The sequence below is a fragment of the Oncorhynchus clarkii genome, chromosome 31 (genome assembly GCF_045791955.1).
Source record: "Oncorhynchus clarkii lewisi isolate Uvic-CL-2024 chromosome 31, UVic_Ocla_1.0, whole genome shotgun sequence".
NCBI classification, from domain to species: Eukaryota; Metazoa; Chordata; class Actinopteri; order Salmoniformes; family Salmonidae; genus Oncorhynchus; species Oncorhynchus clarkii.
The window spans coordinates 24,417,302-24,442,504 of NC_092177.1; the positions used below are offsets into that span (position 1 = coordinate 24,417,302).

General features: G+C 43.2%; 2 protein-coding genes across 6 annotated transcripts; both read right to left on the minus strand.

The window, feature by feature from the left end:
- Nucleotides 1-2,594: 2,594 nt before the first annotated feature.
- On the minus strand, nt 2,595-18,192 carry LOC139391247 (CCR4-NOT transcription complex subunit 6-like). Of its 3 annotated transcripts, XM_071138897.1 has the most exons (13): nt 18,055-18,192; nt 17,406-17,478; nt 16,461-16,585; nt 15,946-16,132; nt 15,627-15,712; nt 15,414-15,518; nt 15,263-15,331; nt 14,957-15,114; nt 14,636-14,790; nt 13,778-13,932; nt 7,636-7,869; nt 7,194-7,402; nt 2,595-5,863 (listed from the first exon to the last, which is right to left on the minus strand). In XM_071138897.1, exons 1-13 carry the CDS (start codon nt 18,071-18,073, stop codon nt 5,627-5,629), a joined length of 1,812 nt encoding a protein of 603 aa, XP_070994998.1. In that variant the 5' UTR covers nt 18,074-18,192; the 3' UTR covers nt 2,595-5,626. The 3 variants fall into 3 exon arrangements, with proteins under 3 accessions (XP_070994998.1, XP_070995000.1, XP_070994999.1); XM_071138899.1 differs by lacking the exon at nt 17,406-17,478 and having other exon boundaries at nt 18,055-18,180; XM_071138898.1 differs by lacking the exon at nt 18,055-18,192 and having other exon boundaries at nt 17,406-17,649.
- LOC139391246 (SUMO-interacting motif-containing protein 1-like) lies at nt 18,110-24,056 on the minus strand. Of its 3 annotated transcripts, XM_071138896.1 has the most exons (9): nt 23,423-24,056; nt 21,199-22,755; nt 20,791-21,117; nt 20,452-20,612; nt 20,193-20,303; nt 19,900-20,031; nt 19,631-19,787; nt 19,039-19,123; nt 18,110-18,318 (listed from the first exon to the last, which is right to left on the minus strand). In XM_071138896.1, the coding sequence occupies exons 1-9, from the start codon at nt 23,564-23,566 to the stop codon at nt 18,110-18,112; spliced, it is 2,883 nt and encodes a 960-aa protein (XP_070994997.1). In that variant the 5' UTR covers nt 23,567-24,056. The 3 variants fall into 3 exon arrangements, 2 of the variants coding, with proteins under 2 accessions (XP_070994997.1, XP_070994996.1); XM_071138895.1 differs by having other exon boundaries at nt 20,791-22,755; XR_011629573.1 differs by lacking the exons at nt 18,110-18,318; nt 19,039-19,123 and having other exon boundaries at nt 19,682-19,787; nt 20,457-20,612; nt 20,791-22,755.
- Between the last annotated feature and the right edge of the window lie 1,147 nt (nt 24,057-25,203).

Consider the following 25,203-nt stretch of genomic DNA (forward strand, 5'->3'; position numbering starts at 1 on the left):
AACTCCATTGAATTAAAAAAAACATGTTTTAAAAGATCCGGCTGAATGGCCTACGATAGCAGCCTTATATAAATGAAATGGGTGTTTTTTTCACAGGTAGTTTCAGTGAGAATAACTTCACAGCAATTTCTGTTAGAACTTAAAGGCCCAGTGCAGTCAAAAACATGATTTGTGTTTTATATACATTTCCACACTCAGAGGTTGGAATAATAATGAAATTGTGAAAATTAGAATTCCCTTTAATTGTAAGAACGGTTTGAAAAGACTGCCTGAAAGTTCAGCCTTTTCTGGTGGGATGGAGTTTTGGCCTTTCATGGTGACATCATCATGCAGTAAATGAGTTAATAGACCAGTGAGAAAGAGTTCCATACCCATCTGCCAAAAACAGATCATTTCAAATCCCCTCCAAAATCAGACCACTCCCATTGCTAAGAAGCTATTTTAATTTATTTTAGAGAATGTTAAGTTAAAGCAATCACAGTAAGGTGCCTAATTGTTACCCAGAAATGATTTGATATCGAGATAACAGCAGCTGCATTGGGCCTTTAAAGAATACACCGGAGCTCAATAAACTAGACAAATAAAGTAAACAGAACAGTGAACAGTCAGTATTGCACTTTCCACCAGATTAACAGCATTTAGTGAGAACCTGTACAGTACCTACTGTACCCATGATGTTGGGGAAAGCACTTCCCTCCTAATGTCCTGTCTTAACACCTCCTATAGTGCCAGGTAGGTAGGCTAACCATTCTGGCTCTTTGGCTCAAGAGCTGTGTGTTTCACAGATCCCGAGGCTCAGTGTGTGTGGCTCTATATGCCTCTACTCAATAAGCACATCATTAGTTAGTTCTGGATGGAAGGCGAGTTCACCCCACCATCTGTTTCTGATTCTAAGGTGCCTATGGTCGTTCAACCCTAAACGACTCATTTTAAGGGTAAACACCTGCCCTACCTCAGCCATAAATGTCCCTTTTCATCCCAGCAGCCACCCTGTGACTCAGAATATTGGATTATACTGCAGTACATGTCATAGTGTTTACTGAATAACCTAGCATGGAAATGTACAACAGATCTGTTCAAACCACATCATCCTTATACAACTCAGCACAACGGTGTTCGTGATCTTAAAGCCCCATCTTGTGGTCATAAAAATCCTTACCTACTTTGTGGTCCTCGATCCAGTTGGGACATCAGGCTGCAACAATCTTCTGCCACTGGAATCCATCTTCTACCTATATTATAATACAGGTAGAAAAATATTACATCAGGGAACCATATTATGTAACATCCACTGCAAAGAATCAGAGGGAGACAGATTGAAACAGTACTTGAATTTATTTACAACCATAAGTAGGAAAATACATAGCTAGGTAGGAGTAAAGAAAATGTGTTCAACAGAAAACTCATCCAGAGGTGAACCAAGGCGGCAAAATTTCAAAAAATAAATAAATCAACTTGTTTACCATTGTCCCTTAAATTTGTATTATTGAGTTTAAAAACAGCTGACTTGATTCTTTGAATGTTGTGCCAGTGTTTTTTGCTGGTATTCCATGAATGGTAAACAAGTAGTTGGTCCAGTGTATGTACACAGTGACGGTGTACTCAGCTAGCTACAAATTGACAATCCTGACCAACCTACCACCACTATCAGCAGGGGCGAGTGTGAAGCGTAAATATACAAGCTGGAGGAAAGAAAATGCTGGAATGGGGTGATCGGAATCAGCAGATATTGCCCTCGGTTTGATAGGGGAAAATAGATGACTGATAATGTATTAGATAAATTATTTTATTTTGAAACTTTCAAAAACATTTTCTTAGTGACTGTCTGAGTATTGCCAACTTTCTGGGGAATGGAAATAACCCATCTGAAATTAGGACTATTGCAAGCCAAACGCATTTTGACAAGGAAATACTTCCTTCCCTTACAGCCCTACAAGTCATGACAGTGGTGACAGCAGCTGACAGGGAGCGCAGTCGGAGTCCTATAAAACACCTAGAAGTCAACAGTAAACAGTTAGTGATCACTAACTAACCAATGCTCATGGTGACATCAAGCCGTGTTATTCCCCCAATCCAAAACTATTTTGGGGGTTCAAAACGTGAGGGTTAGTAGGCTTGGCGACCTACTCGGTTTAGCCACTGTGAAACAAGAACAGTGAGATGGAACAAATAGTGCTCTCACAGGACCAGTCCATCTACCAGCAAAACGCCTTCAGCTTAGTTTTACACAAGTTTGTTTCACACTAGTCAACAATAGTGCGGTCTACAACTGAATCAACCAGTAAAACGCTCCCCCGGTTCTAAGACAACATACATCTTAAGCCTAAGCGACAACCCCACCACTTTATTGAGAAAAATAAAGTTCAATATCCACGTTTGGAAAGGCAAATAACTATTAGGAATTATTCCTTCAATAATCATTCTGCGCCCACTTCTAGAGCAACCCAAAGTCGGCCAAGTCCACAGTTCGTCAAAGAAAAAAGAAAAATTATCTACCAAAAAGAGAACCATTGTTGTTGGAGAGGTATGGAAAAGCAATGAGTAAAAGTGAAAACAATGTAGCAATCAGAATACACATTAAACACAATTCAACATTTTAGAAAGGAAACATGATACATATTTTATTCACACTTTACAAAAAAGCTACTACAACAGTATCAGCAAATCAGGGTTATCAAACCAGACATTGGTTTCTGTTCAAAACAAATGGGGAAAGTAGGGACCGAAAACAGCTTTCAAACAAGGACATTAATATTTAAATCTTTTTCCTCTGTAAAAATTCATAAAATGCTAACTTTAGCACAGTGGCTTCAGTATCATATTTACTTTAAAAGGTGATCATATTTTATTTAATTGACAAATTGTGGGCAACTATCATAGATGTGCATCATTACATTTCCTGTTAAAAATATGACAGTTGCAAGTGTCAGTCACTATTGACATATTTCATGTTTTGGTCCCAGTGATAAAACAGATAGATAACAGCAACATGTCTGTGTGGGCCACCTGACAGCCTGCCCTACAGATGGTACCAGAGTGGCTGGAACCATTCAGGGGCTTCAGTAGAGGGGTTAAAAAGACAGGACTAAAGGAATACACTTGACCGTTAAGGGGGTATGACATGGGGCTGGGGGTTATAGGGGAACATGCTTTTGTAGATTCAGAATTCAGATCCGTGGTGGAGGCCGGGGCAGGGTCAAGAGAGGCTAGGTGGCTATGGGGATAGGGAACAATAAAGGGGTTCTAGGAGGGTTCCAGAGTACAAGGATGGTGCAAAACATTATGGAACTGAGGTGGCTTTACAAGAGGTCTTTGCTTTGCCCCAGAAAAAAACAAGACAAATATTCCATACCTGATTACTAGATGGCTCACCCAGGAGGAGAGATACACACACACACACCCCATAACATGCTCACAGCTCATACAAAAAAAGAATATCCCTAACATAAGCCAAAAGCACATCAAATCTTCAAATGTCTCCACAGTATTTAAAAATAAACCGAAGAGGTTGTTCCGGCGTTTGCCAATTGTAAATAGTGCAAGACTACAAACTGCGACGGTGAGGCACAATGTTCCGGTTGTACAACACTGGAATTATGGGATAGTGGAGGTGTGATGTGAAATCCCTCTTAGGACAAATCTGAAATGACACCCTATTTCCCCATGTAGTACACTCAAGACCAGAGCCACACAGGACTGGTCAACAGTAGTACACTAAAGGGAATAGGGTGTTATTGGTATCCACAAAGTGTCTCAGAGTAAGGATCAGTTGTGTCTTTTAGATCATAATGAATAATATGGACAGATCCTAGATCAGCACTCCCACCCGTAGGCTTTGTGGATACGGGCCTTGGTGTTACTATGGCCTGAACTGTGAATGGATGAATGGTAGGTTAGGTTGGTGGCAGGAAGGCTTATTAATAGAAAGGGTGAGAAGCATCAGGAGGTTTCGTCAGTAGATCTATTTACAACCTGAGCAACATGCCCTCAAATCAAAACGACAGCAGGAAACCAATCAATACTGATACATCAAAACAGTTAACCTGGGTGGGGGGGGGGGGGGGTGAACGCCCAGAACAACCCCTTACGTCTTTTGTACAAGCTGGTAATTTGAATTTCTTAACATTTCATGGATAAAAATGTAGTCATAGTTTACAATACAATCCTGTATTTTCCTCAAACCAGATCAGTAAAAAAAACGCCAGAAAACAGGTCTTTAGTGGCTCATATACAATCATGTAAAGACTGAATCTACATTTATATTCTGTACAAACACTGGTGGAAAAACTCCACTGCTGTAGAGTACGGAATTTATGGCTGGGGGAAAGTCACTACTGGCATCAAGAGACAGCGCTACAAGATCTGTGTGTGACCGTGAGAGGATTGCTGGTTTAAACTCCTGTAAATCAGCTAGTGACCTCCCTCTGCTTAAAAAGTAACAAACTAAGTGAAATTTGTTAACAATTCCCCATCCCATTGCCCCTCAGCCAAAACCCTACTCCCTATTACGAAAGGTGGTAACTGGTCCAAACGAAGTCATGAACAAGAAAATGGATGCGTACGCAAACAGGAGGTAGTGTGCAAAAGGGGATAGCCACATGTTATGCAACTAAAATCACTAAATTTGGTTTCAGTCCAGAGAATCCAGATGCGTTTCTAGCACTATGCCTGACCTGCAAGCCGACAAACCTGCGCTAACTAGAGCTAAGCTTGCCACACGTGGGTCCAGACAAGTGTATTTGGTGGCCTGAAGGATAACACTTCTAAAAACCTCAGTGAGTCTTAATGCACCAGTGGAGTTAGTTTCTATTGCACCACTTGGATAGGGAGACAATGGACTGAGTTCTATTAGTCAATGCAGAGGACTGGTAGCACCAGGTGAGCACCACAGTAGTGGACCCACAGAGATGGGCCCTGTAGCAGAGGGGAGGAGCGCTACTCTCTCCTATGGGATGCTCCAGATATATGGTAGATATCTAAGTACCATCACATTGAGCCCAGGGGAGAGAAAAGCGAAGGCCCACCGAGCCTTGGCTGGTAGGGAGAGTGAGACCGTCCAGTCTAACACTGTTTTTGTTGGTTTGAGATTGGTATAGGACAGACAATCAGCAGACCATTAGCTCAAATTGAGAAGTGGTGTCCTTTCTCTCCTTGCCTCGTGAAGGGTGTCCACAGCTCTCAAGTGACAGATTTTCTTGTGCCATTGTTCAAGACTGCACAGGTCATGTCAAAGTCAACAAGAGTCTGCTGGTATTGCTAAAAATTAATCTCAATACCTATAATGGGCCAAGGGGATATTGTGAGATTGGATGCTACCCTCCTTTATCTGTTAAGGAGTTACAAAAGCATTATGGGTAAGAATGACAGGGGGATCTAAAATACAAGATAATATAATGGACAGACAGGATTTACTTTAGCATTATCAAAATGAAAACAAGGAAAATAAAAAATATATATCTATAATAACAGAAATCCCTGTCAGCCAGACCTCACTGTACGGCTGATTCTTTTTTAACAGGATGGTTGCCTGTCTTGTCTTGCTCCTTCAGTTTGAAGAAGAGAGGCGATGAGGGAGAGGCTGAAAACCAAATTACAGCACCCCCCTCCTCCCGGTGGTGTCTCACGACTACCTGCGGCCTCCAGGCAGGTGGATGCCGTTGACCTGGTTGTTGACCTGGCCCTGGGGCAGAGTGCTGGGCAGCAGCAGCTCCAGCTGGGTGAACAGGGAAAAGTGGTCAGAGGGGATGTGGGGGTGCGGACAGCCGCTGATACTGTTCTCATGGAGCCAGTTGGAGTCCAGGGGACCCAGGATGCCCAACACGTTGAGCTGAGGCTTGGAGTAGAAGATGTAGTCAATCACACCCTGAGGAGAGAAAAAAAAACAGAGGGGGATGAGTGAGGAGCAGCCTCTGTTAGGGAAAATGTGTGCCGGGCAATTGGCAGACCCCATTTTAGTTTACCGGACAAATGAGATTTACTGGCCAGATCTAATGGAAACCCAAATAGATCCAGTCATGTGGCTAATGCCGTTTTAGGAGTGCACAGACCACATGTAAGTGACTGCAATGAATATTGATCTACACAAGCAAAAATAAACAATCCAAAGGACAAACTGCTACATGTAACAGAAAGCCTACATGTCCAATGTGATTTGTACTAGCAGTTTAGACACAAGACAGACTCAAGTTCACCGCACACTACCTTCTCAGACTGTTGGCTAACCTTAGGCCTAACAGAAAACAAATGTCAGCAGAGTTTCTAAACCCAGAGGGCCAACAGAGCAATACGTCAGGGAACGCTAGCGAAGCAGACTCGGCAGACCAGGCCAGGGTCTTGGGTTTGAGAAGTCAATAAAGGTGAAAAATTCCTTCTTGGGTTGTCAATTTGCTCGACATCTAAAGGCACAGCCTAAATTGGAGCCAATGTCTTAAGTTGAACATGTTATTTCTCCAACCTTGTGAAAGTGACAAACTGACATGCCTTTGATTTGAAGGCCTGCCCATGTGCAGATCAGCACAAGATGACCATTAGACACGATGAAATGTTAATGTGCATGAGCTTAGCTAGCCAATGTCGCCATGACATTGCCTACACAGAACAGGGATTTTTATTGAGCAGCATTTTTTACACATCTTCATAACTAAATATTTATTGATGTACAGGAAAAGAGAAGTAAATTATACTCTTCCTTAAAATGGAATGATATTTCTCTACAAACACTTCTCCCTGCAGACATACAGCCATGCACCTCTTTGGTGCGGGCTAGTACCAGTTGATTCAACGTTGCAAGTCTGACCTCAAAACAGGCAGGTAGACTGAGTAAGCTACAGAGATAATGCAATTGGAAAGACCTGCACCAACCTCCATAAAATGTGATTTATTATTATTTTTATTTCTTAAAAAAAAAATCTGGATGTATTCTGCCAGACATTGTCCAGCAATTAGTTTGTGTATTTTGGGGTAAAAAGCAGTCAATTATTTTTCTGCACACGTCAGATTAGATGAAACCTTTACAAAGCAGGTGTACGTTCCAGTAAAGACTGACAACAGTGGGGGGTTAGGTCAAATGTAATGTTTGAAAAACAGGATTTCCTGACTAATCAGGACCAGATCAAACAGCAATCTGTAATATGTCAAGAGAAGGCCTCAGAGACAGTGCTTCCGATATGCTTGTGATTGAGCGCCTCCCTCACCTTGAAGTCGAAGGTGTAGTTGGTGTAAGGCATCAGGCTGTCCTCGTAGGCGCTCTTCAGCTTGAAGCCATGGGTGATCCTGGAGTTGGACGTGGAGTTCCCGTTCTTGCCGTTGCAGTTAAAGTTGGTGAGGCTGTCGAGGTAGCGCAGCTCCTTGAAGTCCTTGTGGGTGCAGTCCACTCCACCTTGACTCAGGTACTCCACCACGCCTGGGGAGAGACGGTAGGGATTTACATTGGTCCGGTTCAATATGGGGGAATGAGCCAACTAAACATTCAATAAGACAGATGTTCATTTTCCATTGCCCTACTGAACACAATGAAGACACTTGTCCACCTAGCATACTTCATTCACAGTAACCATCACCTAACAGGCAGCTAGTGTGCCCATCACTACACTGCTTGCTTGTACCTTTCCCTTCCTTTCTAACTCAGTCACTCACCAGAGTCTGGTAGAGAGTTGAGGTCAGCACAAAGCACTAGAGGGATGCTGTTGGTCTCCCCAGAGACAGAGGAGAGTTTGAGGCTGCGCGTGGCCTTGTCCACGATGTTCTTCACCTCAGACAGGAACATCATGGTCTGGACCAGCTTGACGTCAGAGTACTCCGGGTCCCAGTGCATGTGGGCATTGGCCACCAGTAGGAGCTGTTTCTCCATGCCGTGCAGAGACTTCCCCGCTGGAGAGAAGTTTGGGGTTTACTTTAAAGGCAGAGCACAGCCAAGGAAAACTCAAGACAAGGGGGAAACGCAGCAGTCACTCCCCTTTTGAAGTTCTAGGATTGAAGTAAAAAGAGTTGTACACACTGGGCCAGATTAAGAAAATCACAGGCCCCGGGCATTGACTAATCGGACACTGACAAACAGATCAATCTGGTCTTGAACTCAAACAATGAAGCGACAATAAAATATTTTAGTTTAATCGATTACACATACAGTGCATTCGGATAGAAGTCACACCCCCTTGACTTTCTACCACATTGTTAAAGTTGGTTTTTTAAAGCCTGAATCTACACACAATATCCCATAATGACAAAGCTAAAACCAGATTGGAAATGTTTGTAAATGTATTAAAAATAAAGATCAGAAATACCTTTACCTAAGTATTCAGACCCTTTGCTATGATACTCAAATCAAATATTTTTCACATGTATCGAATACAACAGATGTAGTAGACCTTAGAGGTTGACCGATTAGGATTTTTCAACGCCGATACCGATTATTGGAGGACCAGAAAAAGCAGATACTGATTAAAAAAAATAATATTTTTTAAAATAATGACAATACTGAATGAACACTTATTTTAACTTAATATAATACACCAATAAAACAATTTAGTCTCAAATAATGAAACATGTTCAATTTGGTTTAAATAATGCAAAAACAAAGTGTTGAAGAAAGTAAAAGTGCAATATGTGCCATGTAAAAAAGCTAACGTTTAAGTTCCTTGCTCAGAACATGAGAACATATGAAAGCTGGTGGTTCCTTTTATCATGAGTCTTCAATATTCCCAGGTAAGAAGTTTTAGGTTGTAGTTATTATAGGACTATTTCGTATTTCATATACCTTTGACTATTGGATGTTCTAATAGGTACTTTAGTATTGCCAGCCTAATCTCAAGGGTTGATAGGCTTGAAGTCATAAACAGCGCAATGCTTGAAGCATTGTGAAGAGCTGCTGGCCAACGCAGGAAAGTGCTGTTAGAATGAATGCTTACGAGCCTGCTGCTGCAAATACGCCTTTGTTAACCTCTTGAGGGGGCAGTATTTAGATTTTTGGATTCAAAACATACCCAAATTGAACTGCCTATTTCTCAGGCCCAGAATATGCTTATAATTGTCAGATTAGAAAAAAGTATAACAGCGTATAACAGAACTGATATTGCAGGGGAAAACCTGGGGAAAATCCAACCAGGAAGTGGCTTCTATTTTGAAAGCTCCATGTTCCATAACCTGCCGTCGCTCCATTTAAAAAGGGATATTAACCAGATTCCTTTTCCTATGGCTTCCCCATGGTGTGAAGTCTTCAGACAGTTTCAGGCCTTTATTTTGAAAAATGAGCGAGGAAGATCACATCGCGTCATTGTATGGCTGGGTGCCAATAGCGTTTTGTATGCGCAACAGAATGGAGCATCCATTTTCTCTCTCTGAAGAAGCTGCATTCCCAGTTGATATATTATATATTGTAAAAACAACCTGAGGATTGATTATCGAACAAAACATTTGATGTGGAACTGGGATTCCTGGGAGTGCATTCTGAAGATCAAAAGGTAAGTGAATATTTAATGCTATTTCTGAATTCTGTTGACTACATGGCGGATATTAATTTGGCTTGATTTTGTCGTCTGAACGCTGTACTCAGATTATTGCATGTTTGCTTTTTCCGTAAAGTTTGTTTAAAATCTGACACAGCGGTTGCATTAAGGAGAAGTATATCTTTAATTCTGTGAATAACACTGGTATCTTTTATCAATGTTTACGAGTATTTCAGTAATTTGATGTGGCTCTCTGCAAAAATCAACTGCATTTTAAGGAACTACTGAACATAACGCACCAATGTAAACTCTGAATTTTGGATATAAATATAAACTTTACCTAACAAAACATACATGTATTGTGTAACATGAAGTCCTATGAGTGTCATCTGATGAAGATCAAAGGTCAGTGATTCATTTGATCTATATTTCTGCTTTTTGTGGCTCCTCTCTTTGGCTGGAAAAATGGCTGTGTTTTTTCTCTCACTTGGTGACGACCTAACAATCATTTGCTGTGCTTTTGCTGTAAAGCATTTTTGAAATCAGACACTGTGGCTGGATTAATGAGAATTCCATCTTTAAAATGGTGTAAAATACTTATGCTTGAGGAATTTGAATGAGATTTGTTTTTTTGGCGCCCTGCAGTTTTCACTGGCTGTTGACAGGTGGGACGCTACTGTCCCACGTACCCTAGAGAGGTTAAGAGTTTTCCAAAAGGCACCTAAAGGACCTGCATGCCTCTGGTCAGAGGAAACCTAGATTTAACACTTTGGCCTGAATGCCAAGCATCACATCTGGGAGAAACCTGGCACTATCCCTACAGTGAAGCATGGAGGTGGCAGTATCATGCTGCGGGGATATTTTTCATGGACTGGGAGACTAGTCAAGATCGAGGGAAAGATGAACGGAGCAAAGTACAGAGAGTTCCTTGATGAAAACCTGCTCCAGAGTGCTCAGAACCTCAGACAAGCAGATGGTGAAGTGTGATTCATTACTTCAGAGAATGCATTTCCAAAGCGACAGAGTACAATGCCAGCAAGCTTTACACCACTCCAGCCAATGCGTGGCATTGCACATGGTGATTGTTCTCATGAGCAGTTGCTTGGCCATGGAAACATTTCATGAAGCTCCCGACGAACAGTTCTTGTGCTGACATTGCTTCCAGAGGCAATTTGGTGGCATCCTATGACGGTACCATGTTGAAAGTCACTGAGCTTTTCAGAACGGGCCATTACACTGCCTATGTTTGTCTATGGAAATTGCATGGCTGTGTGTTCAATTTTATACACATGTCAGCAACAGGTACAGCTGGAATAGACAAATCCACTAATTTCAAGGAGTGTCCACATACTTTTTAGTGTGTGATATATATATTTAGAAACTGGGTTGTTCGAGCTCTGAATGCTGATTGGCTGACAGACGTGGTATATCAGACCGTATACCACGGGTATCACAAAGCATCTTTCTACAGCTCTAAATTAAGTTAGTAGCCAGTTTATAATAGCAATAAGGCATCTCAGTGCTTGGTGGTATACGGCCAATATACCATGGCTAAGGGCTGTACACAGGCACTCCACTTTGTGTTGTGCCAAGCCCTTAGCTATGGCATATACACCACACCTTCTCTTGCATAACTCTTGCAAAACACTGAAAATAAATGAAATATGTAATTTCAGTTCATAAGGAAATTTGTAAATTGAAAAATTCATTAGGCCCTAATATGGATTTCACGACTGAGCAGGGGCGCAGCCATGGGTTGGCATAGGCCCACCCAGACAACCAGAATAAATGTTTCCCCACAGAAAGTGCTTTATTACAGACAAATGTATGTGTATTTAACATTTCTGGGATATTTATTTCAGCTTAGGAAACAGATAATTTGCATGTCGCATTTGAGAGGCGACATACTACATACTACTACTAAATAAAATGTCCAGTGGCACACTGACTCATCCAATGATAAAGATGAAGCCATAGGCTACTCACAGTGAAGGCTGATGCACTTCTCATCTGAAGATAAGTGCAGCTACTTTGAAAAACAGTGATGAGCTACTTTGAAAATGTTTTGAAGATGAAACAGTGCGAAAGCGAAATCCATTAATGCCAAGATACTGTAATTCATTGCCCTTGACAATCAACCGCTCTGTTGTGGATGTTGCCAGTCGCCTACTGGTAGAGCACATCGAGCCCTGGTTCACACGACCAAGTAGGCACTATTTTCCCCTACCAGAGTTGGAGTATTGTTGAATCGCACATCCAAGAGCTACTTGCTATGGGTGTTGCAGCTATTAGAGTCACAACTGACATTTGGACCAGCGACATTAGCCCCATGAGCAAGGGGAGTCTGACAGCACAGTTGGTTGATGAGGATTTTGTACCGAGGGAAGCCATATTGCATGTTCAAGAATGTGCTAGTTCTCATACAGCGGCTGCCATTTCAATGGCATTTGAGAAAATGTTTGAAACTTGGAAAATCTCCCAAAAAGTTCACCCTGTGAATCGTGACAATGCACGTAACACGACAAAGGCTTCGGAAGAATACGGAGTCGCCAGTTTGCCATGCATGGCACACGGTGCAACTGGCTGTGAACAAAGGTTTTGGTGCCCAATGTAGCATGTCTGACAATGGCAACAGGTAGGAAGTTATTTTAAACACTCACCGCTAGCATACAGCCAGCCACCTGCAAGCAATACAGGAGCAGCTTGGAGTGAAAATTCAAAGGCTTAATTAAGTTGTTTCCAACAGATGGAACAGTCCTATTTACATGGAGAGCCTGCTGGAACAAAAATGAGTGCTTGGCATATACGCTACCGACTAGGAGTTACCTGCAACAATCAGTACAAACCAGCGGACTCATTGAAAACATGAACAGTCCTAGCTCCATTCAAACAACTGACCCGAGAAATAAGCTCTTCAACTGCAGCAGACTTGATACCCTCTGTCATGGCATTGAAACCCCTGCTCAACATAACTGCCGACACAGACCTTGGGGTTAAAACTTGCACAAGACGCTGTGAACAAGAAATTCTGTGGCATTCTGAGACTCTTTACTGTGTCACCACCATGCTCGATGCTAGGTACAAGGAACGCTACTTCGACGCAGACAAAAAAAAAAAAGGGTTACTGTAAATGTTAGACAAGATGGAAACGGACACAGTAACAGCACACACCCAAGAAGAGGACCCACGACTGAAGAGGCCATTGACAGACAGGGCTGAAACTTCACTGTTTGACATATGATGAAATCCTGGTTGTAAGTGAAATAAATAAGTTTTGTTTATGTTTTACTGGTAATGGGGACATAATTTTTGGGTCAGTGTGTGTCAGACCTATTTTCATTTTCTGTTACTACATTGGCCAACATTTGCCAAAGTTCACCTACGCCTAATGATCCTTTGGAATGGAAGAATAAAGCAATATGTTGTATTAAAATGTACTACAACACCCCCCCCCCCCCCCCCATTATTTGCAGATACTAGGATACCTCAGAACCTACCATTCCCAGGAAAGATGCACTTGGATACTGGAGAAGGAACAAGCACCGTTTCCCCCATGCCGTTTCCCCCAAACCTCCAAATGTTAAAATTGTAAATGGTTGGTCATATTGTAACCCAGGCTATCTAGTGTCACTGGAAAAATGTTTACTAAGCCCAATGGATTTTCTGTTAATTCATGGCTGGCATAGGTCAAGATTTCCATTTAATTTTAAAGTAAGTGTTTAAAAAAATACAAATATTACTTAAATGAAAGATTAGATGCGTTGTAAATTTGCTCTCATTTTACTAATCAAGTCAGTTGAGCACATTTGAAAAGGTTAAGTTGTGCCATTTATAGCAGTTTATGACAGTCGAGTCATTTTGCCAAGCATTTAAAGCTAAAATGATTAACTGCATTTTAGTTTAAACCAATATTTATTTGAAAGCATTTAAGTTTCTCTATACGGTCAAAACTGGATAGTAGGAAGAGCCACCAACAACTTAACCATCTTTGTAACGCAGGGCAGCTAAAATATTTGTCTGTCGTGCGATAAAATACATTCACGGATGTGTAATTTTTCTAATTTAAGTTAAACAATCTGTTCCTAACTGAACAAATTAACATATGACACCATCTCAACTATTTAACTGTACTAGAACACTTAAAAAGGTTGCTAAAATTTTAAATATATATTTTTGGGGGGGGATACTGGAATTGGCCAAAAATGTAATATCGTTGCATCCCTACTTATACTTGTTCAGTCTTATGAACTCCAAAGGAGTAAGAACCAGATGAAGAGGCAGGTGCTAGGTGTGGGGTCTAGGGTGAGAAATAGTACCGGGCCATAAGTACTCACAGGATTCCTCCATCATCTCCTTGCGGACCTCCAGCAGTACGGCCACTCCGATGTTGTCCTTGGTCATGACCCGGTTGAGCATGGCCTCAGAGCCCTCAGAGTTAGCCATGGCTAGCTGGTTAAACTCCACCGTGTGTTTCTGCACCACGCTGAACCTGAGAGAGGGAGGACAGAGCAAGAAAGAGAAGCAAGGGTGGACAGGGAGAGAAGCAGGGAGAGGTGTTATAAAAGTCTGTCACTAACCAGGTTTCCATCCAACCTTTATGCAATTAAAGTCAGATAGAAAGTCATGACATGCCTGACGGAAACATCACATTTGTCAGATTAACTTTCCAAATGTAGACAATGTGGGATCTTTGTTTAAAAAATGTAATATTGATAACCATCACATTGAAGTAAACTTGGGAGTCAGGAAATGACGTGTTGTCCTCCCACTACAACTCGGAAAAGCATGCAGGTTATTAGGCTACAGATTAAATAAACTATTAACTTCAGGGTAGTGAAAGTGCACGGTGATGAGCTTTCTGTTCCTCTCCAATAAAAATCAAGGGTGTTATTCTGGTGACATGATCGATGCTTGGCTGCTGTTTGACAAATAAATTGCTCTTATCCATAATAATCTCATCATGTAGGTAGCCTACCCATCCCATCTGCGAGAGAGCATGTGTCAAAACCAGAGTGGGCACATTAGCTATATAATAACCATCAGCGGAGATGAAAATACAATGGAAACCAATGTAACTAGTAATTTTTTATATTCAAATTAAAAATCTGTTGCCAATGGTATGGATACCTAGCAATTGAGTGTTGAGGTCAGGGGGAAAAAAGATGCATTGACAGAACTTCAGTTGCACTCACTTTTCTGTCCTGTAGAATACTGCGCACCCGTCCACATGTTTGCGGTCAGACTCATGCATGGTTCTGGCTCGAGACTTGGGGCTGAAGAAGCCCTCATAGCCCTGCTCCTTCAGCTCTGGCAGGAAGTACTGGTAGTACTGCTCTGTCTCCACTTCCTGTTGAAAACAAAGCAATAACAAGAGTGGACAGATATGACTGAATGCAACCATAAGATGTACCAGGGAAATCCAGTGTGCGCACTTTGGGCAATCAGTTACATGAATTGATCAGAGAAACCAAAAGGACAGAAGCCGTTTATCCCTGGTTGAGGTAAACATGTACCTGTAGGCTGATGATGTCAGCGCTGCAGTTCATGATCTCCTGCATGATGGACTTCTTCCTGTACTCCCAGTTGAGGGCCCAGGAGGGGCAGTAGCCGTAGAGCTGGCGTGTGGCGTACTTATCACACAGCACGTTGTAGCACATAACAGAGAACAATGCTGAGAGGGAGGAACAGGGAGAAAAATAGGAAATAGCATCTTATTCACCTTAATGCTTTTCCCCCCTAATTTATACTTAAATTGAATTGTGGTTTTGTGTGATGTGCTGGGGTACTGTGTGTACAGAGACTGTCTGCTGGCTTCTCACCAGAAGACCTCGTCTGGTCAGGCTCCTGAAGTGCGATCCACGACCGGGACGGGGGCTGCTCTGTGGGGGCTGGGAAGACGGTTGTCCACCTTAGCCATTGGTACTTTTTATTTTTATAATATCAAAAACGGTGTGAGAGAGGCAGACTTACTGCATTTGATTGAACCTGCCAGATTGTCCAGCAGGTAGTTGAGCAGTTTCCTGGTGCCATCATGCTCCTGGTACAGGCTCATGACTTCTTGTGCAAGAGGGTTTCCTGTTAGGAGTGAAGAACACAATGTTGAATGACATCAAATAAATGCCACGGGATCAACAATGGGGTCTCTAGGACAGAATTGTTACCAAGACGATAAGCCACACTCACCTTTCAACCCCAGTGTTTGTAACTGAAACAGTTTCCCCAATTCAAATGGCAGAACCCGCAACTGGTTGTTATTTAAAAGCAGTTCCCTGTTGAGGGCGGACACATGGAAACGCAAGTGTCAGAGACTAGCCCCCCTGACAATACAGCCCCTTCCTCAACCTTCCCATAAACCATAAACACATTGACCAGTCATCAATACAGGCAAAAGCAAATCTGTGAACCAAACAGGCTTTTTAAAATGGGACAATGGTTATTTTCAGCACCAACCAGTTACAAGCCCAGTTTAGATCAAAGTGAATCATGGTTCCCAGCGAATCACCTGAGAGACACCATGTTGCCGAGCTCTGCCGGCAGGCTCCTGATCTTATTGGACGATAGATCCAGGTACAACAGGTTGTGTAGTTTGGCAATGTCGGGTGGGATGCGTGACAGACAGTTGTCAGCGATGTGTAGGGCAGTGAGGTGGGTCAGAGTCCACAGAGACGGGCTCAGGCTCCTGACATTACCTGGAAACAGAAATGTGGAGGGGGGAGACCGGTAGATTAACATACACTGGTGAGTCAGGTCTCTGTTTGATGGCTTTCTATGCAAAGCAGATACAGGTTGACTTCTACCCAATTTGAATGGACATAAGTAAACACTCATGCTGGACTTCCTGGTTGAGACAAAATGCAGGCCTATAATAGAGGCCCTTATCTTCAAAGGATGACAAGAATGCTGGTCACGTTACAAAAAAGGTTGAGAGAAACTGGCCTAGACTATCCCCACATGCTGAGTCCTAATATGAGAACAGCACCCCTCCACAGCCTCCGGGCCAACCCCTGCCGTGCTCACCAGTGATTTCCAGTTCAGGCCAGTAAGACTTCTTTCCATTGGCTGCCTCCTCAGTTGACATGATGGTGTACATCCGCCTGGGGTCTGGCGGGTCATATTTTTCTTTGGGCATTCCTGCTGTAACACTGTGTAGAAAAGATTTAATAACTTAACATTATTCACTGATAAAATACATGCCAAACACCTTGAGGTATACATTGTGCAAATCTAAACTTTGCAAACACGCACAGGCCGGCCATTCAGCACATCCTTGTAACTTTTCAAGAGTGTCACTTGAGTTTGACAACTTCTGGAAATGAGGCACAAGAAAGATGTGGCTATTATTGGCTGGCAGTTACTAATTTCAGAAATAATTAACTCAGTTACAATGTCATAAGAATGTATTGTTTTACAGATTACCGCCCAGTGATTTAAATAAAGTTGTATTTATGTAATATTCATGGCATAAGTTAAGTTAACTAGCTAGCTACACACCAGGTCGCACAAAGCAATAACCACAATCGCCAGCCAATTATAACAAATTGGCTGGCCAGCTTATTGAGTGGCGCGTTGAAGCCATAAAGTCAGGAAAACAATAGCTAACTGGCCTAACATGTTAGCTAGGGGCTAGGTAGCAAGTTAGCCAACGGTCATTAATACCGAATAACTTCGCGAGAATGATAGTTAGCTAACCAATTAATTAAGATAAGGTTCGCGTAATTATTTTTATAACTGACCATAACACGTGAGCTAGGCTAGCTGAGCAACAACAAACGTTAACTAGCTAACTCACTTATGTTATGGCTAACTAGCAAACCCCCGCTGAAAGCTAGATAGCCACATTTTTCTAACCTGTCCGACTTCATATGGCCAGGTAAGGTAATATCCACGCAGTAGTAATTTGAAACACGAGTTGTGGATCTATCTCATCCAAATAAACTCGTCGCTTGTGTTGATTTTTTTTACCTGCAAACGCATACCAACTCGCGAGGACGTGTGCGTGCTCTTTTGTTTCTACTTGCTTCACTCGTTTCCGCTGCTGTATCACAGGGAGAAAACAAGCATCATGGCGACTGTCAGGACTCTTTTTTTCCTTCTCTACGATGACAACGCTTGATGCTATTGGCTGGCTTTTGGACGGACCGCACCATCTGTGGTTGAACCAACGACTTTGGGTGAAAATGTATGGACCAAACGCAACTTCAGGGGTGTGTTCAAGAATCAACAGCTGTTAATCAAACTGCTATGATATCACATGGCTCTGAACTTATTATGAGGTGAACCATTCATTGGTCATTATAATGAGCAAATCATGGCCACTGTAATCCAACTCCTAATGAAGGGGCAGGCTGAGCTATACACTAAACTATGTTCTTCATTCACTTGTTTCTTCACTTGACTGGAGACCATGCAAACTATCAGCATATGGGTCTGGAATTACTGGCTTACTTCTTCTGATGCGGAAAAAGAGAATTGGATGCAGTCAGACTGTCTACACAGGTCCCACCACTACTACATCAATAGCAAACATAGAGAAGACAATTAGTTAAAAAAATAAATATTTATTTAAAACAATTCATTGGGGGAAAGATTAGAAAACTGAATGAATCATTACAAAAATAAATAGAAATCATTCAACAGCCGCTTGAACCAAAGCGCTGAGCTTATCGTCAATGGGCGGAGGCCAGCAGATGATCCTGCAGGTAGGTGAGGGACTCGTGGACGTGTGGAGGCAGGTCTTGGCCCAGGTCAGCCTGGGCTCTGGACAGGATGGCCTCTATAGCCTCCTGGACCGCCAACCGCGACAAAGAATCATTCACTGTCTGGATTGGAGCACGACCGTAGCCCCCTCGCTCGGTGACTGCAGAGCGCAGGTGACCTGGAGGTTTCAAGGGGTCAAAGTGCAAATGGGTTAGGACATGATTTCCCAAACTAAGGGTCGTCTGATTTGAAAATAGGTTTGCGAGAGAAATCTTGCTTGGTTCATAGAACCAGGTTGTCTAACCTCCGGTAGCCACTAGATGTGGTTGTAATAAACAGAGCGGTTTCTGTTTTCGTCCTACAAAATGTATCTTTGAACGGTTTAAGCAACAAAATATTATGACCCCATCACTGAAAGATAAGACTCGCAGGAAAAATTGGTCTTCTATTTCCCTCTGCAATGCCCACAAGTCATATTAGAACAGAGTGGACAAGATTAGGCACAAAATCAGACTGGGAAATATATATATATATATATATATATGTTATTTTCTACACAGAAGATCATACACAATGATTGCCTGGTGATCTTCTGAACTTCCCAAAACCTTTCAGATACATTTAATTTACTTCAAACCATACTTCCGTCAGACTGAAATACTGTCAAAAGTACTTCAGACTGATTTTATAATAGACTGTCAGACCCAATAAAAAAAAAGAACATGGTGGGGTTGCAAATTCTTTAAATATCAAAATGGGGTCGTGGGTCAAGAAAGTTTGGGAACCCCTGGGTTAGGAGGACAAAACTAAGGGGAAAGCCTAAAGAGGCTGTGACCAACTTAAAAGTTAAACTGTTCAGGAATGCTCGTTTTGATGGGTGAATCGTTCAGTGACCCACCTTTCATCACTTCCTCATAGCTCAGCAACAACATCCATAGTAGTTGGACCAACTCCTCCCACTTCTTCCAGCTCTCAGCTCCATCCTGAAGAACAAGAGACGGACTGAGCCTATGCTACATACCTTTGACTTCTCATAATATTTTAGTAAAGAAATTGGTCCGTGTACTGTTTTTTGAGATGCCATAGAAATGAACATGACTTCCTTTATCAATTCAAAATTGAGTGCTTGTACTCACCTTAGAATCAGGTGGGAGGATGGCGTTGTGCAGTACTAGTACTCACCGTAGGGTCAGGTGGGAGGGTGGCGTTATGCAGTACTAGTACTCACCGTAGGGTCAGGGTGGCGTTGTGCAGTACTAGTACTCACTGTAGGGTCAGGTGGGAGGGTGGCGTTGTGCAGTACTAGTACTCACCGTAGGGTCAGGTGGGAGGATGGCGTTGTGCAGTACTAGTACTCACCGTAGGGTCAGGTGGGAGGGTGGCGTTGTGCAGTACTAGTACTCACCGTAGGGTCAGGGTGGCGTTGTGCAGTACTAGTACTCACTGTAGGGTCAGGTGGGAGGGTGGCGTTGTGCAGTACTAGTACTCACCGTAGGGTCAGGTGGGAGGGTGGCGTTGTGTAGGAAGTGTAGCAGCAGACTCAGAGACATGGGCAGAGGGGTCTTCTGTGGACTTGCATGGTGCAGCAGGTGCTCTATCAGCTTACACCTCAGTAGTCTGCTCTCCAGGGTCTCCAGCATCAGCATCCTAGGCAAGAAAGGAGAGGTGAAGCGTTGATGCTGTCTGTCTCTACACAGCAAGCATAGTCCTCTTGACGCGTCCATTCATCTCAACATCCCCTCCATCCTCAAACGCTGACCTGTGTTGTCTCAGACAGACAGTGCTGATGAGCGTGTGGAAGAGTTCCCCAGAGAGTTTGCTGGAGTTGAGAGCCGGGGAGCGGTCCACCTCCAAGGCAAAGGACAGCATCTTCTGGAGGAGGAACACCATTCTGAAACACACAAGGCACATGACACACACACACATTGGCTGTGTGTACTCTGTTTCTATTCTGAATCCTTCAAACTGACCTGATATGAAAGGTGGGGTGCTATATTTCCAATCTCAAAACAATGAGTCAAGGGGTGTGGAATGTTGTCATTTTTAACTCACTTTAGATGTTCATCTTTTTCCTTCTGTGTTTTCAACTCAATGTCATCAGACATGTTGTCTTTGTCCCCTGTTGATTTCACAATAGCAGCAAAGAGCCAATTGATAACATCTCTGATGGGAGGGAGAAGATGTAGAAAATAATTAAACACTAATAAAATTGTCATACAAACCTCAACAAAATGCACACCTGTCTCTTTTCTCAGGAACTGATTAAGACAAATATATATTTTTTTTATTCTCCTGGACACACAATGCTCACCTGACCTGGGTGAACCGTACATCACATGACAGGGTTGCCTTGGCGATGGAATGGTGGAGATCACGGAAGGAAAGTTTGACCCGGAAGTCATCCTCCATGGTCTGGACGACGTACTGCAGCAGCATACGCACCACCTCACAGCAGAGCCTCCTGCTACGGCTCTAAGGAAGAGGATAATTGACGGGAAGGTGGTCAGATCAACTATCCTAGTAAAAGCATAATACCCCTGTAAACCTGATGCTTGTGGAAACATTGCTTCCCTCACTGCTCTAATAAAAACTGGATGTACAATCATAATCAATTGTTAAGGTGCTGAGAGAGGCCTGTCACTGTCATTACCTGTTCAGCAGCCATGACTGACGTCAACAGCTCCCAGTCCCATGGAATTGTGGTCTGATCAGTGTGATTGTGCCTCTGGGTCCTCATGAGGAGAGTGTAGGCCTCCAGACAGAGAAAGTTGGGACACTGGGGGTCCAGCAGGATGCCTCTGAGGAGGTGGGTGGTGATGTCGATGGGGGGGAAGAAGCGGGGCTGCAGCAGGTCAGACAGCAGCTGCAGGGTGCCCTCTGGGTAGTTCTCCTCCATGGTGCTATACACCAGGCTCAAGCTCTGTCTGCACAGAGGCTCTGGATCACCAAAACCATCATCCTCCTCTTCCTCATCCTCCTGGAGAGGGAGAGAGAGAGAAACAACAGAAGAGTGAGAGAAAACACAGGAAAATGTGGGGAAAATGTCTCTCCTACTTACCAGGTGCTGAACTGGTCCAGCCATCAGCTGCCTCAGTTTCCTGAGCTGGATTGGACACACATAGCGCCTGTCCTCTCTGCTGACCTCCATGTCATTCTCACCACCAACCCTCTCTCCACCCATCTCCTCTCCTTCATTGCCATCCCTCCATGCAGTAGTCATCAAGCCCTCAGCCCCCAAACCAGGCTGGCTGGCCTCAGGAGATCTGGGCCCTGCCTCCACATCCATGTCCTCAGACCACAGCGACATGGGAGGGTCACTAGGGATACTACTACACATGTACAGGGGGCTATCCATAACCAGGTCTGCCTCAGTCTCATCCACAGGCCAGTCTGGGGACTCCCCAGCTAGGATGACTGTGGACGTAGGGCTGGGGGTCCGGTTAGGCTGGCTCTCATTATTGCTATGAGTTCCTCCCATGCAGGAGCCAGGGGAGTTGGAGCCGGTGGTTAGCTGGGAATTCTGGGGAGCCTGTTGGTCTGGTTCTATGGAAGGAGAGCAGGGACTGAAGATGGTGCGGTTTAAGGCCTGAAGTTGATTTATTTCCTCCAACAGCACTGATCCTGTGCCATTGGTAGGAGAGCAATAGGGGTAGACTGGATCCTGTTTAAGACTGTGTGTACTGGTGGGGTAGTTATCTGGGTCACTCTGGTTGAGACACACTGTCTGATCATCAGGTAGAGGTGGAGAGAGAGAGCTTTCAAAGGGGATGTGTGTAGGGGAATAACAGGTGTCGTTGTGCCGAGTTTCATGTACACCCCAATCCTCTGAGAACCTGAAAGGGTCTGGGTCTATATCATCAGGGACGTAATAGGGGCTGTCTAGGCTTTGGGGAGAGAGGGAGAGAGTAGCATAGAGTAATGATTGTGGAGACCCTGGTTCTTCCCTTTCCTCTGTCAGAAGAGGTTTGTCCGTTGTAAACATAGACTCTATTTCTTGCTCTTCCAATGCATGATTTTCTACTTTTCCAGTGCAGCTAGTCAGAGCTTCATTTGGAATGGTTGAGGTTTGGGTCTTGGCCTTGAGGCATTCTTGCTCTTCTTTCCCTTCACACAGTGGTTGAGAAGTTATACCCAAGCACTGTTGTGACGCCCAAGTTATCTGGTAAGAGGAAGACCCTGAGGCTTTTGCCTTCCCTGCTGGCGGTTCAGATTTAGGCACACTTGGTGATTTGACAGGACATTTTGGAATGTCTACATCTGAGCATTTCACAGCATTCTTGACATCTTGAGTTGAAGATGAATCCCTGAGAGAACTCTGATTGGACTCAAGGATGTCACTTTCTTCTGCTTTTAAAACAGCTTTGTTCTCCAACTCTTGCTCAGTTGGGGAGCAGGACAGAGAATCTGGACTTTTGGTATGTGGTCCTTTGTGCTTTGAAAGTCCCTCAGTCTTTTTCTCTCCCTGAGGTAGTGGACTCACCGGCCCTGGATCTGAGTGATCAGAGAGGTTGTTGTCACTCAAGTCCACCACTTCTACAGGCCCACCTGGGTCCCTCCTCCTGCGCCTCCTCGGTGGTGGTAGTGCCCACCTCCGACCAGTAATGTCAATCACAAACTGAAAGAGACAGGTGAACCACAGTAAATAGAATCTCATTCTAGTTCTATGAGGTAAACATCAACATAAATTAAATATACTTTAAGTGTATTCATTGACTGATCTCAGGTTGCCGAAATATATATAATATTCTCAATATCATCAACAACAAAAAACATTAACCCTGGCCTGACCAGGTGTATTTTTGGACAGTCGCGTCGTTACGTTATAACGGCTAACTATCTAACGTTAGCTAGCTAGCTGGAACACGATTTGGTCTACTCTCAAACTATTACCAGGTAAACTTGGTTAAGTGGTTACACCACATTGAATATCCTCAACAACAATGTAACGTTAACTATCATTTAAAAATGTTGATAAGAAAAGTTAGGTCGGGTCAACAAGTTCAGAAAATGCCAAACTGCCGCTGAGTTGGTGAGTGAAGTGGACCAACCAATGACCGTCTGTCTACAGTATCGCCAGTTTGCGGCACGCGCCACGCCCTCAGTTGGTTTTGCTTTACATTGACCTACAGCTAATTAGCTCGCTGTCAATGCCAACAACTTTTTTCTGTACTACTACATCATTTGGGCCTGCAAGTTACCTACTCTTGTATTTTCACACATGCCAAACATACCCTTTCTGTTGATGTACGTGTAGCCCTTGCAACTTCACGGGGAACACTTACCGGTGTGTAGGCAGCCAGATTGACCCATCCTCCTCTGATAAATGGTATTGCTTCGGCCTTGTTCTCGGTGTCACTGTAAACACCAACAACTTCAACATCCGAGTCCTCTCCGCTCCCGGAGCTGAGCGAAATTATATCATCCATCTCTAACTTTGAACTTCTCAAATTAGCTAGCCATTTAGCTAGCACCTAGCTAGCTAGTTAGCCAGCGAACCAGCGGGAAGCACTCATGAGTCTGATGGTACGATAGCTATCTAACGTAACTAAAATACAGCGAGCAAATTCTATCCATTTTATGAAATCGATGCCGTAAATAAAGAGATGATCCAAAATGAGTCACAACATTTATCAAGTAGCCACAGAACAAAGCAAATCCGCAAACTTTTTCGTTTTAGCGGTCACGCGATACTTTAGCTAACGTTACATGGACTTCTTCCGTTTGTGACACCTGCCGCTGTGTACGTTACTTATTAAAATTATTTTGATCATATCAGTTTCTAAATAACAGAGATGTCACGCCTACTCAAGTTTCTTTACCATTACTAGCCAATTCTAATTACAAAGTGTAACAGTGATTGAAACCGCATCTAGCTAGCTACATTTTCCATTTCCTTGTTTTGAGCTGGGTCATAGTGGAGGAAGATCTACCGCAGTTTAACTGACCCCACACCTACCAGTAGAGGGAGATGCAGGTCATGAATTTGTATTTTATTGTATTTTTATTTAACGAGGGATGGTCATGAACTAGTAAAGTAGAAGGATCGCAAAGAGGAGACCATACATATTCTGTGCCCGGCCACAGGACTGATTTTTTCTGTGTGGGGAAATTCCCTGCAATACTATGTTTAAAAAATATATATAATGCACCACAAATTATGTTATGTAAAGGCCAGTTATGTAAATGTGTGTATGAGACAGCTGTGCAGTTACTGTGACTCCAGGGACACTTGACGGCCCCTGACGAACATTATTATCAGTGACCTTCAATGCCTTGGGCCATAAGGGCACAAACCACACTGTGCCAGAGGGGGGAAACAGCTGTAATTAGCTGTGACCTGGTAACCTGGTGCGGGGGTCTTTGAGTCTTCCTCCAGAATTTGTTTTGGCATCCAAAACTAATTTCCTGCATTTCTACACAATCTATATAATACGACGCATGGCCCTTCTAGCCGTCTCTATTTAGAATAACAAAAAGTAAGCAAAAATGCCCACAGTCATCAAGCTAAGTAAGAGATCATTATTAAATATGTTCAAGTGATTGATAAAACTGAACTAGATAAAAGATAATTCAATAATCAATATTGTGCTGCACCTTTAACCAATAGCCTAACAAATGAACGACTCTTTAAAAAATAAAGTACAAAGACTTATCAAGACATCCTTCATATCAAATTTCAGCCAGACCGCCCAGCAAGCCCGAGCCCAAACCTCACCAGTCTAGTCAATAACTCAACTCTCTCCCGACCCCCACCAGTCTAGTCAATAACTCAACTCTCTCCCGACCCCCACCAGTCTAGTCAATAACTCAACTCTCTCCCGACCCCCACCAGTCTAGTCAATAACTCAACTCTCTCCCAACCCCCACCAGTCTAGTACAAGGGAAAGGTTTGGTAACAAAAGTAAAAAACACACAAACAAACACATCCCCCTACACATACAGTGGCAAGAAAAAGTATGTGAACCCTTTGGAAATACCTGGATTTCTGCATAAATTGGTCATCAAATTTGATCTGAAGTCACAACAATAGACAAACATAGTGTGCTTAAACTAATAACACACA